The sequence below is a fragment of the Crotalus tigris genome, unplaced genomic scaffold (genome assembly GCF_016545835.1).
Source record: "Crotalus tigris isolate CLP2741 ecotype Arizona unplaced genomic scaffold, ASM1654583v1 scf7180000018767.220593, whole genome shotgun sequence".
NCBI classification, from domain to species: domain Eukaryota; kingdom Metazoa; phylum Chordata; class Lepidosauria; order Squamata; family Viperidae; genus Crotalus; species Crotalus tigris.
In genome coordinates, this window is record NW_024097189.1 from 173,270 (window position 1) to 194,301 (window position 21,032).

General features: G+C 33.6%; 1 protein-coding gene across 5 annotated transcripts in view; it reads left to right on the top strand.

Moving 5' to 3' along the window:
* FOXP2 (forkhead box P2) overlaps window positions 1–21,032 on the top strand; it is a 204,973-nt gene that overhangs the window by 162,605 nt on the left and 21,336 nt on the right. For all 5 annotated transcript variants that reach the window (XM_039355899.1, XM_039355900.1, XM_039355898.1 and 2 more), the window contains 6 exons: window positions 3,834–4,035; window positions 4,486–4,562; window positions 4,697–4,798; window positions 7,311–7,432; window positions 9,252–9,321; window positions 10,094–10,257. In XM_039355899.1, coding sequence (XP_039211833.1) covers window positions 3,834–4,035; window positions 4,486–4,562; window positions 4,697–4,798; window positions 7,311–7,432; window positions 9,252–9,321; window positions 10,094–10,257 — 737 coding nt within the window. The remainder of the gene's footprint in view (window positions 1–3,833; window positions 4,036–4,485; window positions 4,563–4,696; window positions 4,799–7,310; window positions 7,433–9,251; window positions 9,322–10,093; window positions 10,258–21,032) is intronic.

The following is a 21,032-nucleotide window of genomic DNA, read 5'->3' on the forward strand; positions in this document are numbered from 1 at the left end:
GAGTGCCCACGAGCCCGTGATTTTTGGAATAAGGTTAAAAAATGGCTGGAAGAAATTTTAATGCTAGTGGTAGAGTTAAAACCAGAACTCTTTTTACTAGGTATAACCACACAGAAATATGACAAAGGGGTATTCTATTTGATGTTACACATTCTCATGGCTGCTAGATTGGTATATGCTCAAAACTGGAGGAATAAAGGAATTCCAACAGAAGAAGAGATTTTATATAAAATTTTATCGTGTGCTGAAATGGATAGGCTCACAATGGAAATGAAGGATAAGACAGAATCAGACTACTTTGAAATCTGGGACAAATTTTATTACTGGTGTGAATTAAGGAGAACTGCTCGGGCTTCAAGCTAGTGTTAAGACAGAAATACATATAACTGTATATATAATTGTATTGTATAGAAGAATAAGTTTATTTAGAGATTAAGAACGATGTAGTAATTATATGTATTAAGAGGAACAAATTGTTTGGAATATTTATTCTGGAATGTCACGTTATGTCCATTTTTGTCTTAACTGTATTATAAATAAAAAACTTTTTTAAAAAAAGAGAAATGGGAGACACTAGAGCTAAATTTCATGTGTTGTTTCAAAGGGTCTGAATAATTGTGCCAATGAGATATTTTTAAAATAAATTTACAGACATTTCTAAACTTCTGTTTTCACTTTGTCAATATGGACTACTGAGTGTATATTAATAAGAACAAATATTATTTTCAACAACTGTAGAATCAGGCTGCAGCATACCAAAATTGACAAAAGTGAAGGGGGTCTGAATACTTTCTGAATGTACTGTATGTATGTGGGTCTTAAACATTTGTGTTGTTTTCCATAATTGACTGTTCGTTGCTTTAAGTATAAGCTTGCACTATAGTACTAAATATGTGTGCTTTTACATTTTTTTCAAATGATTGCTTTTGTTAGTTTTTAGTATCTTCACTTGGCTCCCAAATATTACTTAACATTGTAGAAAATGCATGGAAAATATTTTTGCATTATAGAATTATTTTAATGTCAGTGAATTCATTCCAAATTTTAGAACTATCCCATATTTACTGTTTTGACTCTCATTATAATCAAGTTATTCTATTGTTTTCTATAGTATAAGATAGATATTCACATGTTAGAGTAATTGTCTCATAAATCCATCAGAATCTGCAGCTTGTTCTTTTCCAATTAATTATTCAATCAGTAATTTTTTTTAAAACTCCAGCAGCATGGTTACATCTACACTAATAAAGAATTTTCAGCCTATAATCCAAAACAGAATTTGAATGAATAATGTAATTGAAGTATTACATTACATAAACCACACATGAAAGAATTGCTAATTGTGTTTGATGGTTGGCAATTAATACAGAATCTTAGATGAGCAATTTAAAGTGAAAGCACAGTTTAAAGTTCCCTTTGGAACTAGAGATATCTGAAGTAGTGAACTAATACTGTTGTCAAATTGGTTTGAGAGAAAAGTGGTCAATACCACACACAAAAAAAACCCTAAAATTTATACACTGTACAAAAGAAGCTTCAAAATTAATATGATAATAGAGATTTATGGTCTCATGTGCAGTGGTTCAGTTAAGATGGCCCACACATTTGATAAATATTAATAGCATGAATTTATTACCAAGGAGAAATGAGCTCTGTTGGTTCATCACTGCACCCTTAACAGCTATCAGTACATGAACACAAGGTGCAACCGCAGTGTCTATTATATGACCCCATTTACTCTCTGAATAGTACTTCATTAAATGGTACCTTTTGGCCATGCTATGGATGGATGAAAATCAAAGTTATCAAAGCTGTGAGTCCAGAATAATGAGTTTTACCCAACCTTGAATATATTCAGATGAGCTGAGGTGGCTAAGTGATCATACTAGGTTTTACATGCTTTTCTTTAATTAATAATAAATTCTATTTTACCAGCTCACAGTTGCATGCCTACAAATATGTCATGCTTATTATTGGTGGCTAGAAGAATAACTTACCGTAACACTGTAAACATAGAGGTTGACATATATGCTAGCCCTAGAATTTCCAAACCTGTCTGTGCTTTATCAACAGGTTTGCAGCATGTACAATCTTCCCATAGAACTTTATTTTATTTTCATTGTGATTAAAAAATTGGGATGGGAAATAGTGGAATATCAATTTAGAGTAAATGTGTATGTATGTGTTTAGAATTTGTAGTAGTATATGTAGTACATTACTACTTTGCTATGTAGTAGCAAGAACAATTCTTATTGCTTTGATTTATACACTTACACAAAATCAAAGGTTCTTTTGTACCTCTTGGACAGACTAAAACATTTCACCAGTGTACTGAAGACAGCAGTGAGCAAAACTATTCTATTTTCCTTCCTCCCTCTACCCCATATGTATTTAACAAAGAAAAACAGTTTGTGACTTATAAGAAACAGATGCACTCGTGATGCCTTGAGGGTGCCAGTCGTTATTATTAGACTGCTAATGCTCTTCTGCTGGCTGCTGCCCATGAAAGCAGAACAATTAGCTGGCATATGTTAATTTTTGTTTCCCTAACAAATCTCTCTACTGACTAGACGTGTAAAACAAATCCACAAAGAAAGATCAATTAATGTTGTATGCCATTGAAAAGCAGTCTATCTTAAGTGTATTTGGGCTCTGAAAAGCAGGTATTACTAGAGTATGACTAAAAACCAAATCATCTCTGTTTAGTCCATCAAGGCACACCTACTGCCCAGCTTCTATTCATTTCAGTGCTAGATAATGCATGAGATAATATCCCTATAGACAGTGCTCTTTCTATAATTTCAACAAGCCATCTTTCAGTTCTACGTATTGAAAGTTACTATAGAATTATTGTAGCTTTGATGGGTATCAACCAAGGATAAGGCAGAAATTGTTTGGTTACTGACATGATTATCCATTTTGCTAATTGGATGCTATTTATGACAAAAGATGTATAGTAAATATGACAGAGTTAATATGCATTTTTGATAATGAGTAGCAAGGCTTTTCTTGCTGAGGGGTGTAATGAAGGGCACACTGTTAAACAGCTTGCATATATTTTCACCTTCTTTCTTTTTTTCTCCCCACTGTGACATCCTCTTTCTAGGGTACATCAGCCATAAGTGACACTGTAATCATAAATTGAAAATGATACTTCCAGAGGAATTGGCAAACTTGACATTTCATTATATTTGTTAACACATGCCACAAATGATTGTTAGTGAAGAAATTCCATTTCCCTCTCTCCATCTCCAATCAGATTTAATTTGAAAATTTTCAGCCTCCTCTGGCTAATTTGCAATTAAGACAATTTTGTTTGAATATGTAGTAATGTCATTACCATTCCACAAAATTAGCAAGGAGACTAAAGGTCAGTGTAAAATTTTCCAGCTGGCTGGAGCCTCTCAGCTGAGATTTGGGATTGAAGAAAGGAAATCCAGCAGCTTCACAATAGTCACTTTGGCCAAAATTACAAGCACCTCTGTGTTCTCATCCTGGGGCTTCAACCGGTGACTAGCCTGCCCTGAAAAAGAACCTGTCAATAATAAACTACAGGATACTTTTACAGGGGTGGACTGTTAGTCAAGTCTAGTAGGACTAGCAGAATAGTCCCGAATAACATTACTGCAGATTAGAGTATCCCTTAATTATAGTCCTTATGATGCAGTTTCATGCTGTAATTAGCTGAGCTTGGCTTTTATCTTTTGCAGCTTATTAGTGGCTACACAACCATAGAAAGATTCTTTTCTCATCCATCAAACCATTTAAATACTTCTTTCTGACTTTTTTTTCTTCATGTATCTTCCTCTGGCTTCCTTCCTGGACTTCTGTAGTTAAATCTGGTGTCCAGTGTCACCATGTCAAAGAACATCTTGGAGACATCCCCGCAGAGTTTACCTCAAACACCTACTACTCCAACAGCCCCAGTTACTCCAATTACCCAGGGACCCTCAGTTATCACCTCAGCCAGCGTACCCAGTGTGGGAGCCATTCGAAGGCGACATTCAGATAAATACAACATTCCCATGTCATCAGGTAAGCTCCTGTGTTTTAATATCTTAAATATCCATAGAGGCATTTAGAGAACAAGATCTGGAAAGTCCAAGAAATGCTTTATTTTATTTAATACATAAAATCATGCTTAGTAACTGAACATCTATCTATATATAATTTCAGTGGAGAGTTTGCAGGTTTATCAATAATCTTTGAAGGAAAATGATTACAGAGTTTGCTGACTGATTTTTAAATAGCTGTTATGACAATGATAGGGTTGGAATGAAGGTAGGAAACATGCCATGTCACATAAGAATATACTCTGATTAATACATAAAAAATGCCCCATGTTGGTAGTGAATGCTAATTTCAATGCAAATATTTCACAAATGTAAGTCAAGATGTTCTGAAGTACAGCTAACACTTTTCATCAGTGCCATGGGTTAAGCCTGTTCACACTAATAACACCAAATATTTCCATTTTTTAAACAGAAATTGCCCCAAACTATGAGTTTTATAAAAATGCAGATGTCAGACCGCCGTTTACTTATGCAACTCTCATAAGGCAGGTAAGGTGAAAGAGAAGTAACTTTTACTGATTACATTAGAACATATGAAGGTTTGCTAGAGAACAGAGTACTGACTAAGCTTGTTAAGAAACCATTATTTTGTATCAATCTGTATCTTATCTCTCTCATTTCAGGCTATCATGGAATCAACTGACAGGCAGTTAACACTCAATGAAATTTATAGCTGGTTTACACGGACATTTGCCTATTTCAGGCGCAATGCAGCCACTTGGAAGGTAATGTTTTTCTGTGTGTGTGTGTCTATGAAAGAGAATGTGTATATCAGTGCCAGCTGTTTTAAAAGAATGTCTAGGCAAGTCCCTTATGATAGCACCAGGAACATTTATTTACATGACATAAGCAGATTAGTATCTGCTTCCCCTCTTTTTAACCTGCCTCTTGAATGGAATGAATTCCCTCTTTCAAAATGACAAGTGAAAGAATAATTTTACCTCTGATATAGTTTTCTAATTTGGTGCAATTAATAGCTGAGGCTTGGCAGAGAAATGAGGGCCTGACACACTAATTACAGTGTGAGCACTCAATCATCAACACCTTTCTTAGTCGCACCATATTACTTTTTCTCTTGCATATTATTGGCTAATTAGTTTGAAAAATGTCTGTTTGCCTTGTGCAACAAATGGAGAGTGTAGGTTTTGTCTTGGTCTGTGCCTTTTGTACACATCATACCTCATCATACAGACTGAAGCTGCCACAGGACTGAGGGCCATGGCTACTCAGCTGGAACTAAAAGAAAAGAAAGTGAATATTATCCTGTCAGGCTATAAATGTAGTTTATTTACTTAGACAAAAGAGTTCATCCATATCCCTGTCCAAACAACTTTATTGTCTGGATCCTACTACAAGGATCAAAAAAAGGAGAAGAAGAATGGGGGGGGGCGGTGTTGTCTGATTCTCTTTTGGGGGAAAGAGCAATGTCTTGAAAGATAAGAGTGCTCAGCACAGATGAAGCTGACGTTTTATTTTCATTTCAAAAAGCAGTCAGAAACATCAATTAGCCATAAGCAATTTGGTACAAAAGAGAGAAATTGTTTGTAACTCAGAAAAATAGAAGTAGCAAAGCACTCATCAGCATACTAAAATTTTAGTCTGTGAGATATGCCAAAATGAATTAATTTGGATTTAAAATGCAAATTTACCTAGCAAGTGATTGCAGATATATGAGTATGAGATTCAAAAAAGCTTTTAACTTACAAAATGCTTAGATGATATTAGTTGTTACATTATGATATTACAATTTTTTAAATGAGGATAACTATTCTGTTTATTATTTGGATAATATATTTTGTATAAAGAAAATATATAAAACATGTTTTTCCGGTCTTTTTTATAAGTAATATTTATATTTTACATACATTTTTTGTTATTTATTAAAGAATGTAGTGAATACTCCATCATTTGATTTACTGAAAGAAATTTTAAAAGAAATGAAAGGTGATTTAATATCTTAGCTTGGTCTCATCTCCACAGCTCGGGGATCCAGCAAAACCCATTCTGAACAGCTTATTAGTTCTAACTATATCGCATGCATAATAAAACTGCTCATTTGCTCATTAATATTAAAATTATCATATTCAGAGCCATGGGCATTAAGATCAATCAAATCCTTGGATTTCAGGTCAGATGCTATTTTACTATCTGCTTATGCTTCCTTTAAAAAAAAAAAAGAATTCTTCTTTTAAAGCCAGCCAGAAGCATATCTTTGTGCAAATAGAAAGAAATCTTCATCAAAATTACTTTGTTTTATATTCGTAAAATAAGAATTAGGTCATTACTTGGCTGTACTTGATGGCTATATGCCAGTTTACTTTAACAGAAAGAAATATTTGCTGAAACCTGGAATCTACTTTTTGGGGAAACAGTTCTCTGCAAATTCCTCAGTCTGCTTATTTATTGATTGACATTATTTTTAAAATTTCAGAATGATATAATTTAAATTTTAAAATATAAATTGTTGTATAGAAAGCTACCACCCATTACATACAATCATTTCAAGTATTTTCTCATTCAAAGGCTTACACTAGCATATTTCACTCTGTTATACTACATAATATTTTTAAAAGTTTATTGAGAAAATCTTCTGTTAAAAAAAATCTAAGACATCCTATTATACAAGCACTTCAACTTAGATATGTCATCTAATAATACAGAATAAACAAAATCAGTCATTTCTTTATTATAGGGATGAAAAGAATGCCTTTGAGCTTATTTGCATAGAGCTTTGTGCAAAATTAACACTTGTCACTATAGCCTTTTTAGCATTTTAATACCTCAAGCAAGACTGGTTCCTTTGGACATTTCAACCATCCCCAAATGCTTGATCAGGGACACAACAGAGCTGACCTAATTGTTCTGGCATTTTCAAAGATACTATAATTTGTACAGATATTGCAATTTAGACCAGTTCAGTGAAAGGAAGGGTTTGACACAGCTATTATTAAAATAGCCTGGAAGGCTCTGCTATCACAAAGTTCAAACTGCAGATTCTAATAATTTGTGTGTCGGGGGGGGGGGGACAGGGTGTTACAGTATTTTATGTATTGAATTCCACACTCAAACTATATTCTTTCTCTCTCTCTCTCTCTCTCTCTCTCTCTCTCTCTCTCTCTCTCTTTCTGCTATGATTTAGAGAAAGAAGATTAAGTAATGGCATTGGCAGCTTTCTTAAATTGCATTAATTTTACTACCTCTCTTTCCCCACCCCTATTTCTTTTGTGTCTGATTTAGAATGCGGTACGACATAATCTTAGCCTACACAAGTGTTTTGTTCGAGTAGAAAATGTTAAAGGAGCAGTATGGACAGTGGATGAAGTAGAGTATCAAAAGAGAAGGTCACAAAAGATAACAGGGTATGTGTGAGGTTTGGAGGATGGGTCTCCACTTTCATTTTTCAGCTGAATTGTTTTGTTATGCTTCATTCCAAATGGTGCATATGAATGTCATAGTTTCCACACTCAAACATATGGTTATGTTGCTACATTGATCTAGTGTAAATTCTCACTAGATTTTCCAGATCATCTTTGTTCTGCTTTTCCAGCAAAATCCTAGGCTGATTTACTTGAAAATCTAGTTCAGCTGGGCTTATTCCCAGGGAAGTTTACATGATATTGCAACTGGAATATGCCATATAGCTTGGGACAAAAGAAAACTGTTACACATTGTAGGGACCTCTTATTTTCAATGTGAATTTAGGCTTTTTTCATAGCTTTATTATTGTAAATCCATATGTTAGAAATGTATTTTCCCTATATTAAAACTGCCTCACAGGACATGTATTCCCCATATGGTATCTCTTGATATTGGCTTCTTTTTATACTAAACATTTGAACAAAGTCACAAGTCATTCAAGAAGACTTGGTTCTTTCTGTTGGCTTGTGGGCCAACAGGGGACCATCACATTGAAGATGGTTGATGGATTAAGAGAAATCCCAGCTCCCTATTTTTTAATTGTAATGTTACTAATTCTAATAAACAAAAATTAAAAATATTTATTTAAATCATAAGTTATTAATCGCAAAAATTACCTTCTTTCTCTGGGCAATATTTATAGAAAGGTCTTGCAGAATAATATTTGCATTGTGTACTGTTGTTTGCATCTTAAATGTAGAAACATCTAAGTTTATTCATCTATATTAATTTGATATAATTAAATTACAGTTTATAGACTGCATGTGTAAGTATATAAAAAAGCTAATCCATTGACGGAAAAATTCTTTTTTTCTTTAACCCACCATTTAATGAATTCATTTTTGTGACAAAAGTCAACCACTTTTTCAAACTTTCTGTCTTCCTCCATAAAAAAAAAGATCTGGGCACTCCATGTGGACAAGAGTGTGGGGGGTATTTTATTTTAAAATGGAATCTTACATTGGATAATCACACATTCTGCTGTTGAAATATTGTAAGAGGAGAGAAGGAAAAGGAAGCGATAAAGAGAGGAAAGTTCTGTGACTCAACTCTTAAGTTAAAATCTGTGACAAACATGTAAAAGAGTTTATTTCCTTATGTCCCTACACATCCCTCACACACACAGACAAACACACACATGCACAGTTCAGTCTTGCATGCTTGTTGATAACTACAGTTAGACATTTTTAGCTAACTGAAACTATTATTAACAGATGCCTCTATGGAAGAAATAAAGTGGTGGTTCAAGTATTGATTGGGAACAAGGAAGCTCCACTCTCAGCCACAGAAACTCACTAAATAACTTGGGGCAATTACATTCTTTCAGCCCAATTTACTTCACAAGGCAGGACTTGGGTGCACTTGTTTTTGTTTATTTGTAGAAGAATCAGAGGCAAGAGTGGTATGTATAGCACTTGAGTTAATGGGAAAAGATGGGACTTAAACTAGTAGATAAATAAATGAGTTCATGTTAATTCTGTTCAACAGTGGAGAATCTGTGCACTGTTTAGAACATCCTTTGTTTCACTGGACTTTTCTATAGGAATACCCTGTGAGTCCAATGACAATAGATCATTTAATACTGTAATATTGATCAGTTATTGTGGATTAGTACATTGACTGAATAATCAGTTGAAATTCCATCAATCCTGAGTTCTTTTTCTCTTTGATGTAAAAATTGTTTTGTTTCCATGCTGTATCATTTCTTTCTGTTCTCTGTTTAATGAATACATTTCTCTTTGAAAAAATGTTTATTTTCAGAAGTCCAACGTTAGTGAAAAACATACCCACCAGTTTAGGCTATGGAGCAGCACTTAATGCAAGCTTACAGGTAAACCATTAAACCATTCATTTCTTTATATGCCCACTTCCTTCTGCTTGCAGTGTTTTTTGTATGAAAGATAATTCCATGTGCTAATATTTAGTTGGGCATCTAGGGCATTGTTAATAGGTGGGTTAATCTCCCAAAGATGTTGTATCACCTAGCACAGCAAGAAGTACCTGTTCTAATTCTCTTCATGTTGATGTAAAGAAGCAAGAAGGACACCCTGTGGCAAAATCTGGAACATTCCGTTTTATTGCAGATACTAGATTGATAGAAGTTTTTGCAAATGCATGTGAATATGCATTAATATTTATCCAGGCTGTCATGAATGATTTCATATTATAGTGTTAGAGAACATGGTGCTCATATCAAAAAATTTAAAGTTTAATTGTAAGATATAATTTTTCGTACAGAAAAGGCAAAATATCAGAACTCTTTTCTTTTGAATTAAGTTCTGGTCATTTTTTATTTTTTGATACAGGCTGGCAACAGAAACAAAATGTACATTATATGTTAGGACATAAGGTTTAAGATTAGTATATTTTAGCATCAGAAAGAGTTTGAAGGCAGAAGACATGGTGCATATCAGTGTCAAACATTTTTAGTAGTTCCATTCAGCACTCCTAAGCATGTGTGTGTGTGTGTGTGTGTGTGTGTGTGTGTGTATTGTCAGATACAGAAAAAAAAAACAAATTTTTCTCTAGACATTTGTTTACTTGTATATACCTCAGTATGTATTAAGCACCCTAAGAATGCTATATCATCTCCACACTGCTAGGCTGCACTGGCAGAAAGTAGTTTACCTTTGCTTGGTAATCCCGGATTAATAAACAACACATCCAGTGGCTTACTACAAGCAGCCCATGAAGATCTCAATGGTTCCTTGGAGCACATTGACAGCAATGGAAATAGCAGTCCAGGCTGTTCTCCACAGCCTCACATGTAAGTACTGCTAGCATCTTCCAGTATAGAAAAAAAAAAAAAAAGTCCTGCCTTGCTTAAGAATTTGTCCAGAACAGGTAAGAATGTCTAGAAACTGGCCTAGGGAATAGGCCAATGCTTCCCAAACCTCATTAAATTACCCTAAATTGGGTAAAAGTGGTTTTTCTTTGCATAATAACACATGAACCCTTTACCAGCACAACAAAGACATTTAAATTGACTTAAAGATTGCTACCTATAAAATACATTTGAAAATCTCACAAAGTATTCCTTTTAAGATGAAAATGGCTGAAATTACCAATGATAATTTGTTGAAATGATATAAAGTTCATTCAGTGATATTGATTTTATAATACATGTAGTCCTTGAGTTACAACCATTCATTCAATGACCATTTGAAGTTACAACAGTGCTGAAGAAAAGAATTATTCAAAATTCAATAAGATTTTCTAATAAGCAGTTTTATATAACGAAGGAAAAGGTTTGGGAAGTACTGGAATAGGTGCTTCAATGCATGCTTAAGATTTCCATTGGGCAAATGCTTCTTATTCATTGCATGATAATACAACTTCATTTTTCAAACATGGATTCTTTTCCTAAGTTAAATCTGTAAATTAGCAAAAGAATTCCAATCAGAAATACTTTAATTGTATTTTCAGGTCTGTAATATATGCATTTTACAGAAATACTATTCTTTTAACAAACAAAAACATGCAAATGCAAAGTTTAACTGTTACCCCAAGTTTACATAGAAATTAATAAAGTGTAAGTGTTTTACCTTCTTATAAATCAGTAAATCACTGTAATTACATATTCAACTTTAATTACTGGTGTGTCAGTATTGGCAAGGTTTATATGTTAAATTTTATGCAAGACTACAATTCCTATTAATATTAGGAGCTAACTATATCATTAATTACTCTAAAATCTTTCCCTACTATGTTTTTAATGCAGCTCAGAGAGTGGTACTATTAAATATTGATATATCATGGATTTTAGGAATGTGTATAAAGCCTAAGAAATATCTTGCCTTAGTCACCACTGTCAAAAGTAGCAGTATTTTGTTTAGTAAATAGCAAAACACATACCTTAGAGGTATTGATTTCCTGGTAATCTATATATTAATTAGTGCTATGACATCTAAGTAGACATAGATATAAGTTTGCTGTAGGATTATTTACTTTTAAATATGCAATCATGTCCATAATAATATTGTATTTAATATGTATTCCAATTCCTTTTATTATTATTTTTTATCTCTAGCATATTATGTTCAATATTTATTATATGTGCAATGCTGAAATAGTAATTGCAAGCCACTATATTCCCTATATTTTCAAGGTATATATTTTCATTTGCCTTTATAAATTTTAAGTTTTATATTTTGTTTCCTGATTTGCCTTTTTATATAAGTATATTAAGTTAACAGATATATTTTACACTTTTAAGATGATCTATCTCATTCACTACCACATATATTGTATCATGTTGGACAAATAAAATTAGTGTGCACAAAGAATGAGGGAGAATATTAATGTGCTTTATTGAATTCCAAATCACTAATTCTCCTCCTTCCTCCATGGAAGAATTTGTGTTTTGGAAGCATCATTAGATATATTTAATAATACAAAAGAAGCAATAAAACTTGAAGTAGAAAAAACATGACTACAAGCTCTTGAGAATGGCAGTGCTATGAAACAAGTAAACTGAGTATCCAGAGCAAAACTTATATTTTGTGATATGTACAATCAACCATGCATTCAGTAGCTTGAAGCCTTTTACTTTTAGTAATTCTCTGAGTGTATTAATGCTCTCTTTCTGCCTAAAATACCAAGAAAATAAAAATGTAATGAGCAAACAGGACTTAGATCATCTACCTAGTTATTTCACTTACATGAAGCACATCTATTTATGTTTTCATTTTTTTCTATATAATGTCGAGTAGGGCATGATACCACATATACCATGTGCAAAACACAGTTCTGTACATCCAAAGCCTTCTGTAAATTATGCCATTAATTTCCATTCTAGGAATAAACTACTATATATAAAGAACCAAGTAAACCAAGCATTCAGTGTGGGAGGGAGAGAAGCTATCTGCTCTGAACATCTGGCTGACTGTGCAACAACCATAATAATAACTCTACATGTGACTTATTTTGGCATCAGGCAGTGTTTAAATATAATTAAATATTAAAAATGACTGGGAACGCCTAATAAATGATATTCTTAAAAAACCATTTGATTTATATTGGGATTCAAGCCAATACATTGATTTTCTAATTGCAGATAAAACTATTAGTAGACACTCATACAACATGTACTCAGATAAAATAAGACTGACTTAGAATATAACTTTTGTCATGCATGCATGACTTTGTATTTCTCTCAAAAAATTTTATAACATAGCAAAATATAAAGAATAGGATTCTCTATAGGAATACCATGGGAATCCGAATTATATCGGATAATTATATTATTTATATCTTGGTAATTTACAAAAAACAAAACAAAATCAAACCCTAAACCTGTAGTTTGCAAAATTTTCTTTGCAAATATGTGCAGATTGGTTCCTTGTGCACTGAGTCTAGTTAGATTCATATGCATCTTTAGTTCTTTGGACTGTACTCACGACTCTGCTTTTATCAGACAATGGCTGAAATCCTAAACAGCAGGAATGCATGAAGCAGTTTCTCTATGAGTTAGGATGCTTGCTAAAGATGTCATCCCTTGAATTCCTGAGTTGTGCTCTCCACTTGTATATACTTGCCTTTTTCCTCTATGCACTTAGCCACAGTTTTTGTTCCTCTCACACACAAAAAAAAATTTCTTAATTTTGTTCTGAAAATTTGAAATAATTGTATGCTTAATGCTCTGAGTGTATTGTGTAAGCTGATGGCTGTGTGGTGAAAAACTGTGTGGACAAAATTAAAAAATACTTATTAAAGGAACAGAACATTCACTGAATTCCCAGATCTTCAAATAAATATTTGTCTAGTTCTATGTTGCCAACTCTCCATTTCTCTCTCGAGAAACTGAGGTCTAAATTGATTGCTAAAGGAAGGTGCTTTTCTCTGGTCCTTTCTCATAATCATGGTACAATGCTGATCTAGAATTTTCTTGTACATTAGCCAAATGACAAGTCCTTCCCTACTTTCACCTTCTACTTGGCTTTGATGTTATCTAGATATCCTATAAACTAAAACAGAATGTGAGATACAACAATTTGTCATAGATATATTATTCATTCACCAAGGACAGAAGAGAGTTGGTGAAAGATTGTTCCAGAGTATGTTTTAGCACACAGTAGTTTGATCACTATTTTCTTAACTCCCAGGGCACTGACCCAGAAAACAACAGTGAATTGTTTTCTGAAAATATTCCTTATTGCCATGTTAATGTATATCATTCGGTGCCATATATAATACTTCTATTCTGCTTTATTTTAGCTTCAATCACTTGTGACAGCTATGTATGCATGTTTGCTACAGAAAAGGAACTGGGAGTTGATAAAATGTGGGGGGGGGGAAAGATGACAAATAATCTGAAAGATATGAACTCAAGCAGTTATTTCTCTTACATTTCTACTCTAGGCAAGAAAGATCTTACTTTGCATACTTTCAGTCATTTTTCCACCTTTTTTTTCAGCCGTTTTTCTCAATCTGTACCTTCTTTACAATTCCAACTTTTGAATCTATCCTTTTTTCTTGCAATTTGGTCAGCATAAACATCAGGCTTTTTCATGTTTTCAAACTTTTTTCTTCTTTAAATTTTATTTCCAAAGAGAAGTGTGATTATTTTGCTCTTAAGGTCTTTTTGAGGTGCTTCAGTTTGAAACCAGTCTATTGTCAAATTGTTCCATATCTGATTATTCCAGTCCCCTACTGTTATGCTTTCACATTACTTACAGTAGGTTATATATCATTTCAATTTCAATCTCTTTCATTCCCTTGTATTTTAAACTTCATATCATTTCTGTCATCCTGTCTTTGCATTTTTGTATTTCTGCTTTTTGTCCCATTTCATGATACTTTTGAATTTACTTTGGAGGTTTGTTCTACTGTGTAAAGCTTCTGTGATACAAAGTTCTTGTTCACTAGGTGAGATTTGGACATTGAATGTTATAAAATAAATCAAACACTTAAAGCTGTACCAACCTTTGGAAGAATGATTGAAAATCATTTAATTGAGTCAATAATGATACTGGTGCTTGTACCATTTTTTAAATTCCTCACTCATCAGTACCATTTAATCCTACAGTGGTAATATATGAACAGATTTAAAATGCTGCAGTATTTAATTTTGTAATCTTTAAAGGGCAAAGCAATGATTGAAACGCTATCTACAGAGTAATGTATTGTATATGCTTTCTTGTTCAATTTGGTTTAAGACAGAGGATTGTTACATGCAGTCTTTATAAAATGCTTTTGTTTAATCTTTTCTATTATCTGATTCATGTAGGCTCTGTCTATCCAAGAGAACATTTCAGTTTTAAGACCACTACCTTCCATTTCAAATTGACAAGCACAATGAACAAAAAGGTAGCATTCTACCTTCTTGAGGCATTTACTCTTTAAAGATTGCTCTTAAAGACCTGTATGGTTGCTAAAGTGAGTGAGTGTATTTGTGAAAAGGGGGAGAATCTCTGATTCAGACATTGAGTACTAAAAAGAGGAATAAGGTTTGTGTGTGTGTAAAATTAGAATATTTCTTAAACTGTAAGGCATACAGTTTAAAACTTCCTCCTTCCATTATGTATTCAAGATGGACAGTGATTAATATTTATATGTTACTTATATGTAAGGGGGTGTGTTATAACATAATGTGTGTTATGTATATGTACACTTAGAGAGCAAGGAACTAAATTTCATTTTTAATGAGTGCCATTGTGCACACGGTAAAAATACAATAAAGGTTATCTATCTATACAGTGCATTCAGAAATTATTCAGGCCCCCTTCACTTTTGCTGCTGAAAAATACCCCCACAGCATGGTACTGCCACCACCATGCGTCACTGTTGGGATGAGATTGGATAGGTGATGGGTGGTGCCTGTTTTCTCCAGATATAATGTTTAGAATTGAGGCCAAACATTTCAGTCTTGGTTTCATCAGAACAGAGAATCCAAGTGAGCTTTCATGTGTTTTGCACTCACAAGTCTTTCATCTAGCCATTCTGCCATGTCCACCCAGGATCTCTGGAGCTCAGTCAGAATGACTATCGGGTTCTTGGTTACTTCTCTTACTAAGTCATTCTTCCCTGATTGCTCAGTTTGACTAGGCGACTAGCTCTTAGCAGGCAGTTCTTTTTACCTCATGGCTTTCGCTCTGCTACTGTATGCATTGTCAGCTGTGAGGCCTTCTACAGAGAGGTGTGTGCCTTTCCAATCAATTTAATTTACCACAGGTGGACTCCAGTCAAGATGTAGAAACATGGCAGCAACTATCAAGAGAAATGTGAGGCACCAGAGCTAAATTTCATGTGTTGCTGGGAATACTTGTGCCAATGTGATATTTCAGTTTTTTCTTTTTAATAAATTTACAGGCATTTCTAAAATTATGTTTTCACTTCGTCATTATGGACTACTGAGTGTATATTAATGAGAAAAAATGATTTTCAACAACTACAGAATCAGGTTGCAGCATACCAAAATTGACAAAAGTGAAGGGGGTCTGAATACTTTTTGAATGCACTGTATTTTCAGAAATAACATTCTTACTCATTCAACTTCCCAAAACATATTTTTCCCATTCTTTTTCAGTTTATATTGTTTTCCTTTACTTTTCAACTCTAGTCTCTTGTATTTTATTTTCCCACTCATCAACCCTCTGATCTTTCTAGCTGTATAAGCTATTACACTCAGCAGCCATTGCAGCCCTTTATCGTTTCCTCTTTACTTGCTTAAATGTTACATGCTTTTGATCAAACCATTGATGTGCTTTTTTATATAATATTATATCCTCCATTTGTTGCACTTTCACAATTCTTTCTACTTCCTCTTAACAAAAAGATCACTCCAGTGATAGAGTGCCTGCAGCTGTCTTAAGCTGAGAAGTGTCAGATCCCCATAGTATGGATTGTGGAGGTTTACAGGATCTTTTGGGATTTGTGAGATCTACAGTATATAGAAGCAAAATACATGAATGATTTTATTGAAAACTCTGCAAATGAATATTTTTGTAAAGGCAGAGCAATAATTTTTAGATCTAATGTCAATTTTCTCATTTAGATTCCACCTGCTGAATATTAACTGTTATTGTTAAGTTTATAATTATTTCTAATGAAAATCTAACAAACTAAAAGACAATTTTAACCAAAAACTCTGATCAACCAAACAAAAACCTAACAACAACCAACCCTAAAGAAAACTCCCAAATTAAACAGCCCTGGAATGTGTTCAGACCTGAAAAGAAGCCTCAGGTTATATATAAAAATTCATCCCTTGATAATAATTGCAACATCATGTAAAGTCTCACATGTGTGAACAAATTTAAACCATCATAACCAAATGATTTCTCACATATGTGAGAATGCTATCCACTGATCTAACATGACATGTCATATATTGTCATATCATCTCAGTCATAGGGCATGGTCAATGGAATCAGTTCATCTACTCATCAAATATAAAAGAAAAACCAATTTACAAAAAGGCAAGCGTAAATCAGTCTCTAAGTGCCGTAACAACAAGAGTGGAAAATTTCTAATAAACATTGTTGTGATCTAATGAAAAAGCTATTGTTTAGTAATAATACAGGTATGTGTGCATGCATGCACATGCATTCTATGGAATGTGAACAGATATTGATATAGAAGAGAAAGAAATCAAAAATGTAATGACACATGACAATAAAACAACATTGACATTCCATTAGTGCTCTTTTTAGTTATGTTGTCTGTAATTCATGGATGTAGATATTTGTGTACATGTGAGAGACAGCAGGAAAAGGTGAACAATGTAATTATCAGTTAAATTTTGGTAGGCGTGCTCATCTCTTGTTAAACAGGATATTATATAATTGTTGATTTAATTTGCCTTTCAGACATTTAGTATTTTATCAAATTGAATCATTTAAAGTAGATGAATTGAGAGTAAGGAAAAGCTTCATTGTGAAAAGTGGATTTGTGATTTTATTTACATAAAATGTCTTAAACCCCACCTAAATTTAGGGAACCAAATAAATAATGATAGTGATAATTATGTATAAGCTTGAATATGGTCAGTCATTCATTAGTTTAAGATTCAGTTCAGGTGTAGTCATTCTGGGCCACCAAGTCATAGTTTATTGATCAAGTTGTGTGACTGTTTCCTGTTCATTCACATTGGTTTCATGATAACTGAGCAATTGTCAGTACAATTTATACCAACCTACAAATTATGGTTATAGGGCTGCTCTAGCCATAATTCCTTAATTGGAATGACATGATGGTTTAAGCAGCTAATTAGCACTGAATGCAATATCAATAGCACTTAGACTTATATACTGCTTCACAAAGCTTTACAGACGTCTTTAAGCGGTTTACAGAGCCAGCCTATTGCACCCAACAATCTGGGTCCTCATTTTACTGACCTCAGAAGGATGGAAGGCTGAGTCAACCTTGAGCCGGTGAGACTCAAACTGCCAAACTATGGCAGCTAAGAGTTGACAGAAGTATCCTGCAGTACTGCATTCTAACCACTGCGCTACCAGGGCTTTTAGTTATGTAGAATATGTAGATATGTAGAAAGATGGAAGAGTGAAAGTGGATAAGTTTTGATATGGACATTTTATTTATTTATTTATTTGCATCCTGCCTTTGTTATTTTTACAAATACCTCAAGGTAGTATTTGTAAAAGATCACCTTTTATCCATCACTTCCCTCCTCCTATTGTCCCCACAACAATAACCACCTTGCAAGATGGGTTGGGCCCAGAAGAGTGACTGGCCAAAGGTCACCCAGCTGGCTTTCATAACTCAGGCGGGACTTGAATTCACAATTTCCCGCTTTCTAGCCTGGTGCCTTAACTACTAGACCAAACCGGTTCTCAATTACAATTTCATGTGCTAAAGGTCTACATTTTTCTTCCATGGATTTCAGTCTGTTCTACTGTATATATATTCTGATATGTAATGTAAAGAACTGTACTCCTTTTTCCAAATTGTTCTTAAATTTCATTTCCATCAGTCAAAGCACATTTTACATCTATGCACTATCATCTATAGGATATTTGGGTTTTCCAACAATCCTATTAACCTTCTTTGGTCGTTCTGTTTAATCCCTGATAATCTACAAGGCATCTGACTCCTTCACAGCTTTCCTGCTTCTCTTAAAAGAATTTCAGGTTATTTTTCTTCTTCCTCTGTTTTTTACTGTGTTCAAAGCAGCCTAGAGGCCCCTTTCTGATTCATCTCCCTAGAGTGAAGAACAAGTGTTTCTACAAAACATGGCCTCTTTTAATATGAAAATTGAACATTTCATGACCTTTGTCCAACTTCCAAATTAATTATATTGGAAATATGCAGGGTATTTTTATAAATGAAACTGAAAAAAATACTTGTTTTCCAATGACAATATTTTTGAGAGCTAACTATCTAAGAGAGTTTAAGATGAAAACTAATTACAAACTTTCGCAGGCATCCTATTCAATAGCAAGTCATAATATTACCTCCTTTATTCCAAACAAATCAAATGTGGAGAATAAAGGTCAAATAGTATATTACATCTCTCGGGACAGATACTGTTTAGTTGCCTTTTTTATCCTGTGTTCTTCAGTATCAACCTTCTTATTTCTTGTCTCTTACTGTTTTCTTTATAGGCATATAGTTCCTTTAGAATAAACAGTTGGTGAAAGCAAATTTAATTCTTACAGTTCTTATTTATGTAATATACAATATGTAGATCACCACTGTGACTAGCTTCTATGTCAACTATAATGCTTATTATAAGAACCAAAACAGTTCAAGAAGTCCAATTTAAAATATAGGTCCATAGTTATATATTTTGCTGTATAATATTTGAAATCAGACTGTATTTTCAGAATGTATTGACTCTAAAACATCAGAATTGGGGGGGTGGACACAAGCCTGATTCAAATAATCACTTGTTGGATTGATTGTGCCTCTGTGCCCATAAATTCCATTCTATCTTCTCCCATTGTCTCAGTTTACTGTCTATATGAAATTGCCTGGTTTGTCAAACAAAATTTGAAGTGATAATCAAATTGTCAACCATGGTTTTAATTCTCCCTAGAAACAACTGTTATATTTTGACTAAGTCCAAACTTATAAGAAGTGTTTAAACCTTAGTCTTCCATTAGAAGTATCTCATCAAACTGTGGCTTGACAAATACAGAAATATAGTTAGTCCTCAACTTACAACAGTTCACTTAGTGACTGTTCAAAGTTACAAAGTTACTGAAAAAAGTGTCCTATGACCTTTTCTCATACTTATGACCATTGTAGGGTCCACTTGGGGATCAAAATTCAGACACTTGGCAACTGACTAATATTTATGATAGTTGCAGTATCCTGGGGTCATGTGATCCCCTTTTGTGACTTCTGACAAGCAAAGTCAATTTGAAGCCCAATTCATTTAACAAATGCAATGATTCATTTCACAACTCTGGCAAAAAAGGACATAAAATGGGGCAAAATTTACTTAAATGTCTTGCTTAGCAACATAAATTTTGGTTTGAATTGTGATCGTAAGTCGAGGACAACTTGTATTAAGTTAGAAATGCTGGGGAGATTCAAATCAGTAGGAATATGTTGACAGTTTTTACAATTTCTTATTGAATGTTTGTTTATTTGCTCATTGTTAGAGGAAAGTATCTAACATTGTTTATATCGTTTTAGTAAATATTTTCATTTCCTTTAAATTTTGAATTATAGATTTGACAAGCTCAATTTTAAGGTGCTTTACTTTTTAATGTTGTATAGAGTTTTATTTTTCTTATTTAAAACCATACCATCAGGCATTCAGAAAACCCAAAACTCTGTTTATGCAGAAATTTGGATCATCGTCATTACCTGAACATATTTTATGTTTTTATTTATTTTTAACAGCAACAATGTAGTGGACCTTATCTGAGAGAAGCATGCACATTAAACATTGCTCAAAATAATATCCATTGCTTATACAAGTAGAGAATTAAAATCTCTCACCCAGCCATCAGGAGAATTTTGTAAACAGAAATAGCCCTGCATTCATGCTTCCATTACTTATATGTATGCAGGTGCCAGTTGTTCTTAATATCCACTGCTAGATTGGATCACAAGAGCTAGATCAGTATACATTTCTGTGCTCCTAGTAAGTCCCCAAGGGGTGGGTTTCAAATTCAGAATCTAACTACTATGCTTTAACATCAAGAGAATCCAATTCTGTTTCATATCCAGGTCTGTGTATTGATCAGAAAGGAAATATAAATAGTGCTTTTCTTAGCTCAATCATTATATCTTGGGGATTCCTCTATAATGATTGTGTATCGTATCCCATTTTTCTTCCATAGTTATTTGCATTCCTGGGAACTCAGAGAAGCATTTTGAAAACTTACAAAAACAATGCATTGGCTTGAATTTCCCTTCCTGCTTTTTCTTCAATTCTTAGGGAATTTTTAAAACTAGAAATATAAAATGGTGTTCGGGGGGGGGGGGTGAAAATTGGCTTGGGAGTGATCCAGAATTCAGTAGGATTCTAATGCTGGGTTTTGCCTATAAAACTATAAACTATATATGAGCTTTCAGACTCATGCTGGAGCCCATCTTCAGGGAACTTCTCTCTACTGGAATATGTGC